This window comes from Manis javanica, chromosome 16 (assembly GCF_040802235.1).
Source record: "Manis javanica isolate MJ-LG chromosome 16, MJ_LKY, whole genome shotgun sequence".
Lineage (NCBI taxonomy): Eukaryota > Metazoa > Chordata > Mammalia > Pholidota > Manidae > Manis > Manis javanica.
In genome coordinates, this window is record NC_133171.1 from 31,260,703 (window position 1) to 31,274,821 (window position 14,119).

Genomic DNA, 14,119 nt, shown 5'->3' on the forward strand with positions numbered 1-14,119 from the left:
AAATAAGACAAGTGCACAGTAGTATTCAATAGAGTTACTATTTTTCTTTTTTATCATTGCTATTAGTATTTCAAAAATCTTACATCATCAAGCCCTTTTACCAAGCCAAAATTGCTTTCTTTGGGCCAGTAAATGGTGTGCGATGAAAAGTTTTCGATGTGGAGATGGAAACACAGTATATTATTTCCTAAAATATTCCATGATTTATCTTTCACACGAAAGTAATTACCTTTATCAGTGAGTAGAAACTGATGAGAAAAATCAGTTACTGAAGTAATTCTCCAAGAATGCTGAGCGGTAAAGTCTCTCATCAGCACCCCTAGCAGTAGAAGGACGGGAGGAAGCCTTCAGTCCTGAAGGGAGGTCTGGGTGAGTACCCCAGCATGCGCTGCACACTCTGTAGCAGTGTGCAGAGATTCCCACCTCCTGTTCACAGCCCATGCTGGTACAGCAGCCTGCTTGAGCAGGGACCTGCAGATGGACATGCAGGCTGTGTCTGATTAAAATGAATTTTCATGCATTATTTTCAGCATGAGAAATTAGATCCTGGCTACTAGCTGCCTTCCCAACATTTATACTGAAGCAGTTGTAGTAGGAAACACTTAATCAATCACACAAACACACATAAAAATTACATGGGATTAGTCATATACTCAAGAGAAATGAAAACACATGAATATTAGTAATAGCCAAAAATATGGAAACAATTCAGATGCTTACAAACTGACAAATGGATAAACAAAACATGATATATCCATACAAGGGAATATTATTCAGCAATAAAAGGGATAAACTACTGATACAAACTCAACAAGGAAGAAACTTAAAAATATCATGCTAAATGAAAGAAGCCAATCACAAAAGGCCACATCTCCAGAACATAGAGGTTCAAGGGGAAGCAGCAAATGCTGGTGTAGAAGCTGCAGCAAGTTACCCAGATCTAGCTAAGATCATTAATAAAGATGGCCACACTACACAACAGATTTTCCATGTGCACAAAACAGCCTTCTAGTGGAAGAAGATGCCCTCTATTTAATAGAAAGAACCTGGTTTCTTACTGAGAAACCAAACTTGAGAATCAAATAGTATGTATTTTTAATTCAAAAATCAAGATACGCAACTTGCATTTCAGTGTATAAATTCAGTGATTGTCCTGGTCATAATTTAGCCCTTCTGAGATTGAAATGTTTTGCAATACCAAGAGCGTAACAGAACACAGAGCCTGAAATAAATGCTCCTTTCTAACTATGACTTCTGAGCTCTGCACCTTTTAGTTTTTCCAAATTTATCTTTTTCTCATACATGTAAATTTATTTAGACATGTACTGATTGGTATAGTATTGTATCTTCACAGTGAATAGCATGGCAAGCCATATATCTGCTTGTCTTTAAAAGGTTTTATTTGTTCATCAGCGAATGTTTCAATGTCGTTATTTTCTCTTTTTTGCTCTAAGCCCTTTGGCAGTCTTTCAGTATGTTGTGTTTTGCCCAAGTTATTTCTGAGGAGGCCAGGCCACACAATTGAACACAAAAGCCATGCAGAATGCATCAGGGCTACAGGATGCCACAAATATTTGTGGCTTACTTTGTGTTTCCATTGACCCTGGAAAGATAAATTTTCATTGATGTCTTAATAGCTGTGGATGGCGCAAGGTAACTATGTTTGAAAGAAAAAGTGCGAGGAGCAGGGCCAAAGATGGAAAAGTATAACCCCTGGTGGGCAGGATGAAGGGTGACCGCATCAGCTTTTTCCTGTGTTTCAATAATAATTCACTGTAATAATGAAAATTTTGTCTTCCTTCATGTATAAGTGACTGTGTAATTCAAACTGTGATAGATGCACAGATTCCAAGTAACTTGAAGAAGGTATTATTCTTTCCTAATAATTTTTGGAATGCTGTTTATGAAAAGAGTTGAATTACTTTCTGCCAATATGTTAAGTAAATCAAATTGCCTTCCCCAGCTGCTTGCACACACTGACCAGTTTGCAGCAAGGAGCATATATTGAAGAAAATACATTGTATCTCTCTCTCTCCCTCCCTTCCTCCATCTCAGATTTTGGGACCAGTCAAGAATTTTACTAGCTGCATAGAAGTTACAGAAATCAATAACTGGGGATCGGTCATCCCATCGAGGGCAGTGAAGAAAATGCACATTGGCAATTGCAAGTAAAATACACTAATGCTTTAACTTTCCTTTTTTTAATTTTTTTTAAAATTCAACTGCACTTGGTATGCAATATTACATTGGTTTCATGAATGCTTTTTCAAATGCGTTTTCAAATTATCACACCAAAAGGTGATATTTCTATTAGAAACCTTCTAATCAGAACAACACTTTATTTCCCTCATTTTGTTTTTTTCACACTTTCACATTTTACTTTACTTTCTTACTGACTAATATAGAACTCTTAAACTATGTAACAATTAAGTCAGACCATTTATACATAACGGGTTTCTGCTTTGTGCTGTAGAAGGTGTATCACATCTACCACCAAATGATCAGTTAGTCTTGATCAGGAAGCATTATCTCTCAGAATATTCCAAATACAGTCACGTGGGTATTGCTCATTGTTCTTGAATTCCCATTGTTAGCAGTATTCCTTTCAGACAATCCCCTTGTGGCTAAGAAATCTCTACATGTGTTTGTGTGGGTGGGGTTGGGGTGAATGGAAGATATAGGACATGTTACCCAGTATGAGGCATTAATACACTGCTATGAATTGGTTTAAAAGGATTTTGCCTGACAGTTAAGAAAAAAGGATCATTTTTGGACCTTTACTGTCACAGGTTATATAGGATGGCATGGTGAGGAAGGATGCTTGATTCTAGGACAGCATAAAAGCCCATTTGCCAAAGGCAGAAACACATCAATTCATTCTACCAAAAATATTTCTGAAATATTGAGATCCTCCTATACACTGTGGTCTAACAAGAATAAACAGTCACCCAGTGACTGTCCTTAAGGGGTTTATAGTGTAGTAGAGGAGATATTCAAGGGAATATATAAATATGAAGAGTGCTTTGGGGAAAAAAGTGCAGATGGCTATGAGAACTTTACATATTGGAATGTAATCAAATCTGCTACCTGCAGGTAGAGGGAATTATGTATATTCAAAAATTAAAGAAATACTTTAGAAAGTGAAAGGATAACTCATTCCACATAGTTTCACCATTAAGCTAACACATTTCAAATATATTTGTGCCACCTATGTTATAGTCATAGATGGGGCTTTTTCTTTGTGTGTGTGAGGTTTTTTTTTTAATTAAATGAAAGCTTAATATCTTATGTTATACATGCTAGGTGGGTCCTAGCAATTTTTACATAAATCAAACACCCATTAAGTCCTTATATTTTACCATTTATTCCTATGTTTTTTAAAAGCTTATCTCCACTTTTTATTGATTTGAAGTTAGCGTTATTTCCTAACAGTTATTTAACTCAGGTTCTTTGCTCTCTGCCATCTCTGTTAAATACTGTGATCTGTTAACTGACAGTTAAATAAATTATGAGCTAAGTAGTCAATCCATTAAAAAGGATAAAGTGCTTTGATAATGTGTATAATCATCTGCTAATTTAGCAATTTGATAAATTTTTTCTATTTTTAATTTTATAAAAATGGGACACACAACTTTTGCTCGTAAGAATGAGTATTAAAAAAACCTCACAAATGTGCATTGTGTGGTCTCAGCTATCTGCAAGCCAGTTCTGAACCTCATGGTTTCTCAGTCACTCTTCAATAAGGGTCCTATTTTATTGACCTGTTTTTACTGACCATTCAATTGACGTCTATTTTGCAGTATTGGTTTTGTAACCACTATATATGACTTTACGCTTATAGTTTTATTATCCTTCCCTTTATATCCAACATAGCTGTACAGAAAAAAAAAAAGCATTTTGCTTATAATTAGAGTTGGGGGCAAGTGGAGATCACATTTCTCCAAACATCTACTCTGTTCCTCTCGCCAGTCCCTGCCACCACTTTACTTCAACTGGGCTCACCTCTCCTAAAAGGGATATCATACTGAATTATTTTAGAATACAGTTTTCAAAGCCTAATTCTGCAAATCATTGGCTGTACGATACTGAATAAGGTTTAAAAGTTCCACATTCTTGTCTTCTTATCTGTGAAATCAGAAAAATTACCCTTGCCTCCTAAGATTGTGAAGAATATAAAGTTGAATAAAGTTGGCCTCTCCTCTCTGTTGAAAGCTCAGTGGTACTGGCCTTCTTTGCCAAATTTAGTTCAGTCTCCAGAAAGTTACCTCTTCTAATCCCTTTTCAAGAAATCTCTGCACCCACTCCCCAACCCCTTTCTTCCAAACTCTGGCTTCTTCTCAATATTGACACTTCAACTTGACTATGACCTTGTCTGAGTGACCTTCCTAGACCACCTAAGATATAATGATCAACCATCCATGTCTCCTAGTCACTCTTTATTTCCATAATGTTTTTATTCTTCATGAGAGATGACACTGTTTGAATAAGTTTACTTATTTGTTCATTAGTTTCCTTTTTATGACTCTCATTACCGGTGTGGGCTCCATGCGGGCATGGACTCTGTAGACCTCTTTCCCTGCAATTTCCCAGGGCCTGGAAGAGTAGATGCTCAAAGATTTCCTGTATAAAGTATCTTGCGTTTCTACTATGATTATTTCTTCACACAAATTTTTATTAGGAAATTCCTTTTAGATTCACTCTACAGAGAGATTCTCAAACTTTTTGGCCTTTGCACCTTTAAAAACTTATTGTTGACTACAAAGAGCTTTTTTTTTCAATTTGGTATAAATTAGTACTTACCATATCAGAAATGAAAACTAGGAGTTTTAAATGTTTTTATTATTTAACATAAAAATAAAAAGATAAGTTCATTACATGTTGACATAAGTAACAGAATAGAATATTTTATGAAAAATACATTTAGTAAAACAAAAATGATGGAAAGAATGTCAATGTTTTATGTATTCTGTAAAAATTTTTAATGCCTGGCTTAACGGACACACCTAGATTCTCATATGTGCTTCTGCATTCAATCTAACCCAGTGGTCGTTCTGCTGAAGTAATTGAAAAACTTCTGGCCTCACACATATGAATTTGGAAATGATAGGGATATTTTAACAGCTTTTTCAGATCATTGGGAATATTCTTTTTTGGTATTGGTATTATGCCAAAATTTGGTAAGTAGTAGATTGTTAAAGGTTAGTTGCAATGTGGAATGTGAAACCTGATCAGTGAAACTTTTATACTCTGTTAAATTAAAATCCATTGTCCTTTTTTACATTTCAATGGGTCTTTCACCCATGCACAATTCTATACTAGCTCTCGGAAAATAATGGTTCCTTGAGTATCAGCTTTTTCAAATGTCAACACATATGAATATAAAAACTATCAAAACTCTTTATCTGTGAATATCCTCTCCAATCTCATTAGAAAAGCCTGTAAGTATTGTAAAGCTTTTCCTATGGTGGATAGAATTTTTCCAAAATTCTAATATTTGTTTTAAAAGCTCAAACTGTATCATTGGCAGCAAATCTTGTTAGTTGTTTTTCTTCGAGCAACAGGCTCATTTTGTTTTTGAGGAAATGTCTGCCTCCTACCTAGAACTGCACAACCATAGTCTGAATGTTAGTTACTCTTTCAGGCAAAACTGTTTCATGGAAAGAAGCAGGTGGCTGGTCTCCCAGGCCCAGTAATCGCCCAAGTGCATCTCATGACCACCATTACACTTCACATGCAGAAGTGCTTCATGTCTACTGGCCATTTCTTCACATTATTAAAGAGCCAGATACGTACAATTTAAGAAATATAATAATTTTACCACTGCCTCAAGTACATTCTTAAGTGAAATTAGCACCTTGCAAGTGGAGAACAGTAGCCCTATAGTGTAATTTGGTGTTCCTCTCTTTATTCACACTGAGCCATCAGCACTTTTATCACCATTATCCTTGCACCAACACTGCAAATGTAAACTCAGTGAAAAAACCACATGACATCTTGGTATTGTAAATAAAAATAGTTTAACTTCACAGACCATATGGAAAATTGTTAGGGTCTCCCAGACCACACTATGAAAATGACAGCTTTTGCATTAATTTATCTGGCAGCTCTCTATTTACCAGATCATTATAGCAAAGTTCATCCACACAGGCAGTTGTTTCCACAGTGGAGGACTATGTGCGATTCAGAATTTTATTACAAGGATGGCAATCCCACCATTTGCTATTAACTGTGTACTGAAATGCTGCAAATTGAAAAGCTGGAACTAAAATTAATACCCATCTCTGTCTTACACACATAAAGTTAGGTGACTGTCCTCACAATTTGTGGATCTCTTGCTAGATGCTCACTGACACATTTTTTTAATTGACCCAAACACTTAAATTTGGTGAATAACATGTTCCCACTCCTCTTCTCAAATTTTTGCAATCAGTTTTGTACTGGTCATCTAAGAAATCCAGCAGCAGCCTTCAGTGTAGCATTGGCAAGGAAACTGATTCACCTCTTGTGATATTTTGGGGTTTTGTTTATTTGGATGTTGTTGTTCTTTGATTTTTTTGTTTACTTAAATCATTCTATGAAGACTTTTCCCAGTAATGGAACTGATAATAATTATATCTCTGTATGTGACAAATCTTTTCACCTTTGGATTGTTTCATTATTTCCTATTTTAATGGTCACTTACATTTACTTCACCTGCATTTAATAACTAGACAGTGCGCACCTCAGGCACAGGAACTTTATCATCATGTATGACTTGTCCTGTTCCCAGAACATGAAACACTGGCTATGCAGGCTCAGTGGACAGACGCCAGCGTAGTGAGCCATCAAGAACAACGAAATCAGTTTGCCACCTCTTCTTTCCTGCCCTGGAGATGCACTCACGTGTGATGCGACGACACTCTCAACAGCCTTATTAGTGAGAGTAAAACATTGAAAAGGAGAGAAATAAGTGTTGAAGAGGGTGATAAATATGATGGAATACTTACATGTCAGCTGAAAAGAATGAAATACATCTGTGTGTATTTTGTGTCAATTGGATAGATCTTAAACCATATCACTGAGTGAGAAAAAAATGGTAATTCTATAACACACCATTTATGTGCACTTTTAAAGCTGCCCTAGTAGGAACAACTAACTTTCCCTTCATTATGCGTTCTCCAATTCTCCATATAATATTAAATATTCTGGTTTAAGTGTTATTTGTATCCTGTTGCTTTTAAATAATTACTATTTATGAAGGAGTGTATGGCAGTAGTGGGGAGAAATATTGAAATAGAAGGAAGTGACTCAGAAACAAAAGACAAAAAGCAACAGAGATCATTTTCCAATTTTAAAATTTTTGTTCATTAATCATCTCACTAGGCTACTGGTATCATTAAGTCAAACATTATTTGCTTTTCAGAAGGTAGTAAGTTATAAAGTATACAGCATGCTGTTATAAACCTGTAGTAACCTTCTATAATCCTAGTTTTAAACAAATATTTATATAAATATTTTATTAGTAAAAGACTGAAATGTAGAGTTTTAACATCTTAGTAGTACATTAGTGGCATTTAAATTTCAAATAATCATTCACTGTCATTTTCAAGTAGAAAATATGAACTTTCACTACAAAATCTGAGAGAAAAATTGAAAAAATGGTTCCCATCAGAAATGGGAATCCAAAGTTGATCATTTTATACATTCAAATAATATAATCAAATAAAATTCTAAAATGAAATGAGGGAAATTAGGTACTTTATAGTTTTCTCTAGGTTTTTTTATATTGTTAATGTACAATTACTTGAACAACATTATGGTTACTAGACTCCCCCTATTATCAAGTCCCCCCCACATACCCCATTATAGTCACTGCCCATCAGCATAGTAAGATTCTATAGAATCATTACTTGTCTTCTCTGTATATACTGCCTTCCCCATGTCCCCACCCCCCTACATTATGTGCGCTAATCGTAATGCCCCATTTTCCCCCTTAGCCATCCCTTTCCACCCATCCTCCCCAGTCCCTTTCCCTTTGGTAACTGTTAGTCCATTCTTGGGTTCTGTGAGTCTGCTGCTGTTTTGTTCCTTCAGTTTTTTCTTTGTTGTTATACTCCACAAATGAGTGAAATCATTTGATACTCGTCTTTCTCCGCCTGGCTTATTTCACTGAGCATAATACCCTCCAGCTCCATCCATGTTGTTGTAAATGGTAGGATTTGTTTTCTTCTTATGGCTGAATAATATTCCATTGTGTATATGTACCAAATCTTCTTTATCCATTCATCTACTGATGGGCACTTAGGTTGCTTCCATTTCTTGGCTATTGTAAACAGTGCTGTGATAAACATAGGGGTGCATCTGTCTTTTTCAAACTGGGCTGCTGAATTCTTAGGGTAAATTCCTACAAGTGGAATTCCTGCATCAAATGGTATTTCTATTTTGAGTTTTTTGAGGAACCTCCATACTGCTTTCCACAATGGTTGAACTAGTTTATATTCCCAAGTTTTCTCTGGTTTTTTAGCCATTCAGATAACATGTCTTACAACAGTGTGTTATGAGGTTGATATTCTCTTGGTCTCCTAGAGATGTGATTATCATTTACAGGAGACCAGATGATGGGCAAGAGCTGAAATTGTAGTTTGACATTTATTCTACATTTGTACATTTGAGACTAGAGAGGAGAGCTATCCACATGGAACTAATGCTTCACAGATGTAGGAACTCTGTTTCGAATATGTCTGCCTTGACATGCCTTCCCTTCATGGCTGCCAGCTTAGCATAATGTTTTTCAGATAGCTAGACTGTGCCATGATTTGCTGATTCCTATGATTGAGGACAGCAGTAAAGGAGACCTGCCTGCAGAGAATTTTATTTGTGTCTACCTGGATGTCTGATAAAAGACCATGTAGTAACAGCCAGCAATAACATTAATAAATAATGCTTATTTTATTTCCACATTCTACATTTTTAAGGCATAGAGTACAACAAAACTGGGTTGACAACTTGATGGATTCATATGTATTTGCAGTTTTCTTTTCTACTACACTACATTATTCCTTCACTTCTCTCATTACTGTATTTTGTCCCATTTTTCTTTTCTATCACCTTCCATGAATTAATTCCTTATGACTTTCATTATGTAGGTCTTTGTCCACTTCAAAGCTCCTGGGAAATAGTCTTTTGGTGTTATATATTTTAAATATTACTATTTAATTTCTACCTTAAATATGTATTATCTTTAAACATCTTATAAAAACTGTGTGTATTTAAGGTGTACAACATGATTTGACATACATATACAGAGTGAAATGACTACTGCAGTCAAGTTAATTAACATATCCACTTCCTCACACTATTTTTTTTAATGGTGAGGCCACCCGAAATCTGTTAGCAAATAATACTGCTTAGTATGCCGTACAGTATTATCTACCATAGTCATTATTTTGAACATAAGATCTCTAGACTTACTCATCCCATATAACTGTAATCTTTCACTCTTTAACCAACACTCCCCATTACTCACCCCTGATAACCACCATGCTTCTCTCTGCTTCTGTGTATTTGATTTTTAAAAATTCTACATGTAAGTGAGATCATGCAATTTTTTTCTTTTGCATCTAGCTTATTTCACTTGTATACCATCCTCCAGGTTTACCCATGTTGTCACAAATGGCAGGCTCTCCTTGTGTAAAGCTGAGTAACATTCCATTGTCTATGTGTACCTCAATTTCTTTATCCATTCTTCCATGGAAGGTAACTTACAGTGTTTCTGTGTCTTAGAGTGTTACAAATAATACTTCAATGAATAGGAAAGTGTAGATATCTCTTTGAGTTACTGATTTCACTTCCCTTATAGGTAGACCCAGAAGAGAGATTGGTGGATCATAGGGTAATTCTATTTTTAGTGTTTTCAAGAACCTCTATACTATATACTACTGGTGGCGGGACCCCTTTTCATATCCACCAACACCATGCAGGGCTTCCTCTTTTCCACATGATTGCCAATGATTGTTATCTTTTTTCAAAAATAGTAACTATCCAACAAGCATGAAGTGGCATCTCATTGTGGTTTTGATTTTCATTTCCCTGATGGCTGGTGATGTCGAGCATCTTTTAGTAGGCTTGCTGGCCATTTCTATGTCTCCTTTGGAAAATGCCTCTTCAGGTCCTTTGCCCATTTTTTACTTGTGTTATTTACCTTTTTGCTATTGAATTAGATAAGTTTCTTATATATTTTTGATTTCAACCCTTTATCAGATTTAAGTTTTACAGATATTTTCTCCCAATCTATGGGTTGTCTTTTCAGTTTGTTAATGATTTCCTTGGATGAGCAAAACGTTTTTAAATGTAGTGCCACTTGTATGTTTTAGCTGTTGTTCCTGAGCTTTTGGTATAATGTCCCAAAATAATCATTGCCAAGGCCAATGCCAAGGAGCTTTTCCTATGTATTCTTCTAGGAGTTTTAGTTTCAGGTCTTACATTTAAATATTTAATACATTTTAACTTGATTTTGTTTATGGTATAAGACAAGGGTCCAGTCGCATTCTTGTGCATATGTATATCCAGGTTTCCCAGCATCATTTATTAAAATTTATTCTAAATATGCAAATTTTCATTGAAGATGTATTAAACTAAAAGATGGTGGGATTAACCATATCAAATATTTTAATTATTTAACATTTGAAATAAAGGCTATCATGAAACCTTTGCTTCATAAAGTCATGCAACAGAAAATGTTTTAGCTGTATTTTAATCAAATTATTTAGTTCTACATGATGGAAAATGTAGAGATGACATACTACATATTTGAAAAGTATATTTATCTTCTCAGATAGCTAGACTTGCTCCTCTATATCAAAGACACTTGTGTTTACTTGTTTGTTTTTGATTGTGTATATGTCTTGGAAATTTGGGGTAAAAGGATGTACGTGCTTGGAAATAAGTCTTTCTTATTCCTATACTTTTCAAATTCAAACTAGATTATCATAGCAGGCTTAATAAAAAATAAAATTTAGAAAGTATATAGTTATTATATCTAAATACAACTTAAAATTTTTATCACCTTTTGTATTTTGTGATATTTTTGGTATCTTAAGTCTGCTTCACAATATTTAAAAATAATTTCTTCTCTAAAATTCCATAGTGGACTTACTCACATATATCAGGATTCTTATAATTTGAGTATTGCAAGTTTGTATGGGTAGTTTGTATGAGCAGTTTGCTTATGAGAAAATATGGGCAAAAATATTAGAGAAACACAAGTTCCCCAAGTTAGTTGTTTCTGAAGATACAGTAGAATGAAGCTAATAAATGCATAATTGAAGTCTTCAATGCTCTAAACTTTATAAATAAGGTAATAACTGCATGTTTGTATGCATGAATGTATTATTTGACAACCCCTTAAATATCAGCAATGGAATGACCAGTTTTGTGGAACCATAATTTCCTTCAGTGTCTCTAAAAATGATCTCAGCCCCTTGTATGTGTAACCTGTGTCCTCCCCATGGCCGTAAGGGTCCTTACAGTTAAACACACAGCTTTTGTCATATTCTCTTTACTTACATTCTTGAGGTGAAGTGCCATCCTGGTGTCACTTTCACGCTGATTCTAAAGCTCAGAACAATGCAGGACAAAAGCAAGAACAGAGACTCTGGAACTGCACGTTGAATGGCGGTCGCACCACATTCCTTGTGTGACTTCACGCTCCCTTTATTTATAAGTGATGATGGTGATCTTACTGGCCACAGTGTTGCTGTAAGAAATGCATGGCTTAACATAAACTTTAAAAAATTCTCAGAATGGTGCCAAATACCTAGCATGTACTTTGTCAGTACCAGCTAGCTATTGTCATGGTCATTGTTGTTTATCATTTGTTCCTCCTCAAAAAAAAAAGGAGCCAATAGGTATTTTTCCTAGATTTTTCCAAAAAACAAACACAAAATAGAGGTTAAGGGTCAGGAAAAGGGATCAGATATTTCAGAGAACAGCATGACACGGCAAAAATATACAGCATTGAATATTAGCGATCCTTGGTCTTAGAAATCCCTTGGCCATTCCCACCTCAGGTATTTATTAATAATCTGCTCCTGCCCTCGGTCCCAGCCTTGTTCCAAGTTATGTACTCTCCCTAAAATCTGTCCTCTAGTCATTGTTCTGGGGACCCTTAACCCCTTACTCCAGAAACTCAATTTAATTTTTTTCCTATCATGCTAACAAAAGCAATTAACTTTTATAATTTTTTCTTTACTTCTGAACCATGCTTTGGGGCCTATATCATCAATGTAAATTTGCATATTTAGAATAGATTTTAATAAATGGTGTTGGGCCTACATTTCACATTAGATGTTCTACCATAGTATTTCATAAACTAAAGGCAATGCTTTCCTTAAAAGTAGTTTGAAATACGTTTTTCCTTATTTTACAGATTTGATCACAAAATGGTTCATATGCTTCAACTGCAGAAGGATTGCTTCTGCTGTGTTACGCAAATGGAGATTTAGGAGCTTCCCGGCTAGTTTTGCTAAGGGTCATATACCTTATGGTGCCGTCAGGCTTCTGTATACTATACGATGCTTTGGACATATTTTATTTTCAATTTCTGCTTTTGGTATTAAGTGTGTTTGAATTAAGCTGGTATATTTATTTCTATGCAAAGGACTTGGTCAGATATACCAAGTTTTACGGTTCAGTTCTATGGCTTAGTATCAGTATAACCTAGGCAGTTACTAAACCTTCCTGTAGGTCAGTTTCCTTACCTGTAAAATAAGGCCAATAATCATAGTATCACAGGGTTGGAATGAGAATTAAATGAAATTGTATATAAGCAAAGTACTTAGCACAATGCCCCATATAGGAAGTTATTCCATGTGCTATCCATTATAATTAGCCATCTTTACATACATTTATTTGACTACATTCCCTGTAAATTTAGGAGTAGTCATCTAAGAAGAATAATGCGTTCCATGAGAATTTCAAACATGCCACCTTCATTTTTTAAAATAATACCTACTTTATTTCTTTCCAGTACAAAATGTGTGAGATAATACACTAAAATGAATAAGAAATAGATGCAAAGATGCATAAGAGCAGTACAAATATGAAATTCATAGGACCTGTTACACCGTAAATTGGGTTTATTTCTATTCCAATTTAACTTTTCCATTTTGCGTAAGCTTTTTTTAACTGAAATATATTTTCATTTCCCTGCACTGTAGAAACTTTCCACCATTCTATTCCTGTCTCATTCAAATCTTTCTGTACTGTATGCTTTCCTTGACAATTGAAAGATACCAATATTTATATTTTAAAGTCTATTTTAATACTTGGGAAATGAAGCATTCCGGGAAAAGAAACTGTTTTTCCTTTTGCAATGCGATGGATGTAGTTAGGTTTCACTTAAGCAAATATTATCATATCTTGTAGAATTTAATAGGAATCTTTTTCAAGTGTTACCATTTGAGGTTCTGGCAATATATAACATGTCTTACTATTATGAAAATAGAAGCATTGTTCATTCTGGAATAATAGCATTCGTGGTATTGTTCATGATTAATGATGGCTCTGCAAAAACTATCTCATATGTTCAAAACTGTGGTGAGATTGCTAAGGGTCATATACCGTACGGTGCCGTCAGGCTTCTGTATACTATACAATGCTTTGGACATATTTTATTTTCAATTTCTGCTTTTGGTATTAATGTATGACCATCTTCCAAATGCTTACCCTTGCTTTCAGAATAAAAGTTAAATTCCCTACTAGCTTTGCCACAAAACAGTCCCTGGATGCCTCCATAATAAAGAATTGCCCCATAGAAGTAGTTACACAGCCTCGAACAAAGTTGCTCCATCCCTCCCGCCCATCTTTGAATCTAGGTGATCCTATTAAGCCAGTCCTCAGCGATGGAACGTGAGCTGAAGTGACGTGTCTAACTTCTGGCCTGTGATGTTCAGGACATGCATTTGTTGCCATTGACTAGAGGAGGGTGACTTCAAGGATCTAGCATGTGATTGGAACTTGTCAAGTTTAGAAAAGCTATTTCTAGAACCCCTCCTCCAAAAAGATGTAAGAATATATAATGCCAAGAACAACACAGCTTCATGAAGAAATACCAGCAAAATATAAGAACTGAAACATGCAG

At 35.2% G+C, this 14,119-nt stretch overlaps 1 protein-coding gene across 1 annotated transcript in view; it reads left to right on the plus strand.

Annotated features, from left to right (window-relative positions):
• The window catches only part of EYS (eyes shut homolog), a 1,533,253-nt gene that overhangs the window by 1,075,237 nt on the left and 443,897 nt on the right, over positions 1-14,119 (plus strand). Inside the window, 1 exon segment of the mRNA XM_073224289.1 lies at positions 2,056-2,168. Within this exon segment, the coding sequence (XP_073080390.1) occupies positions 2,056-2,168 (113 nt within the window).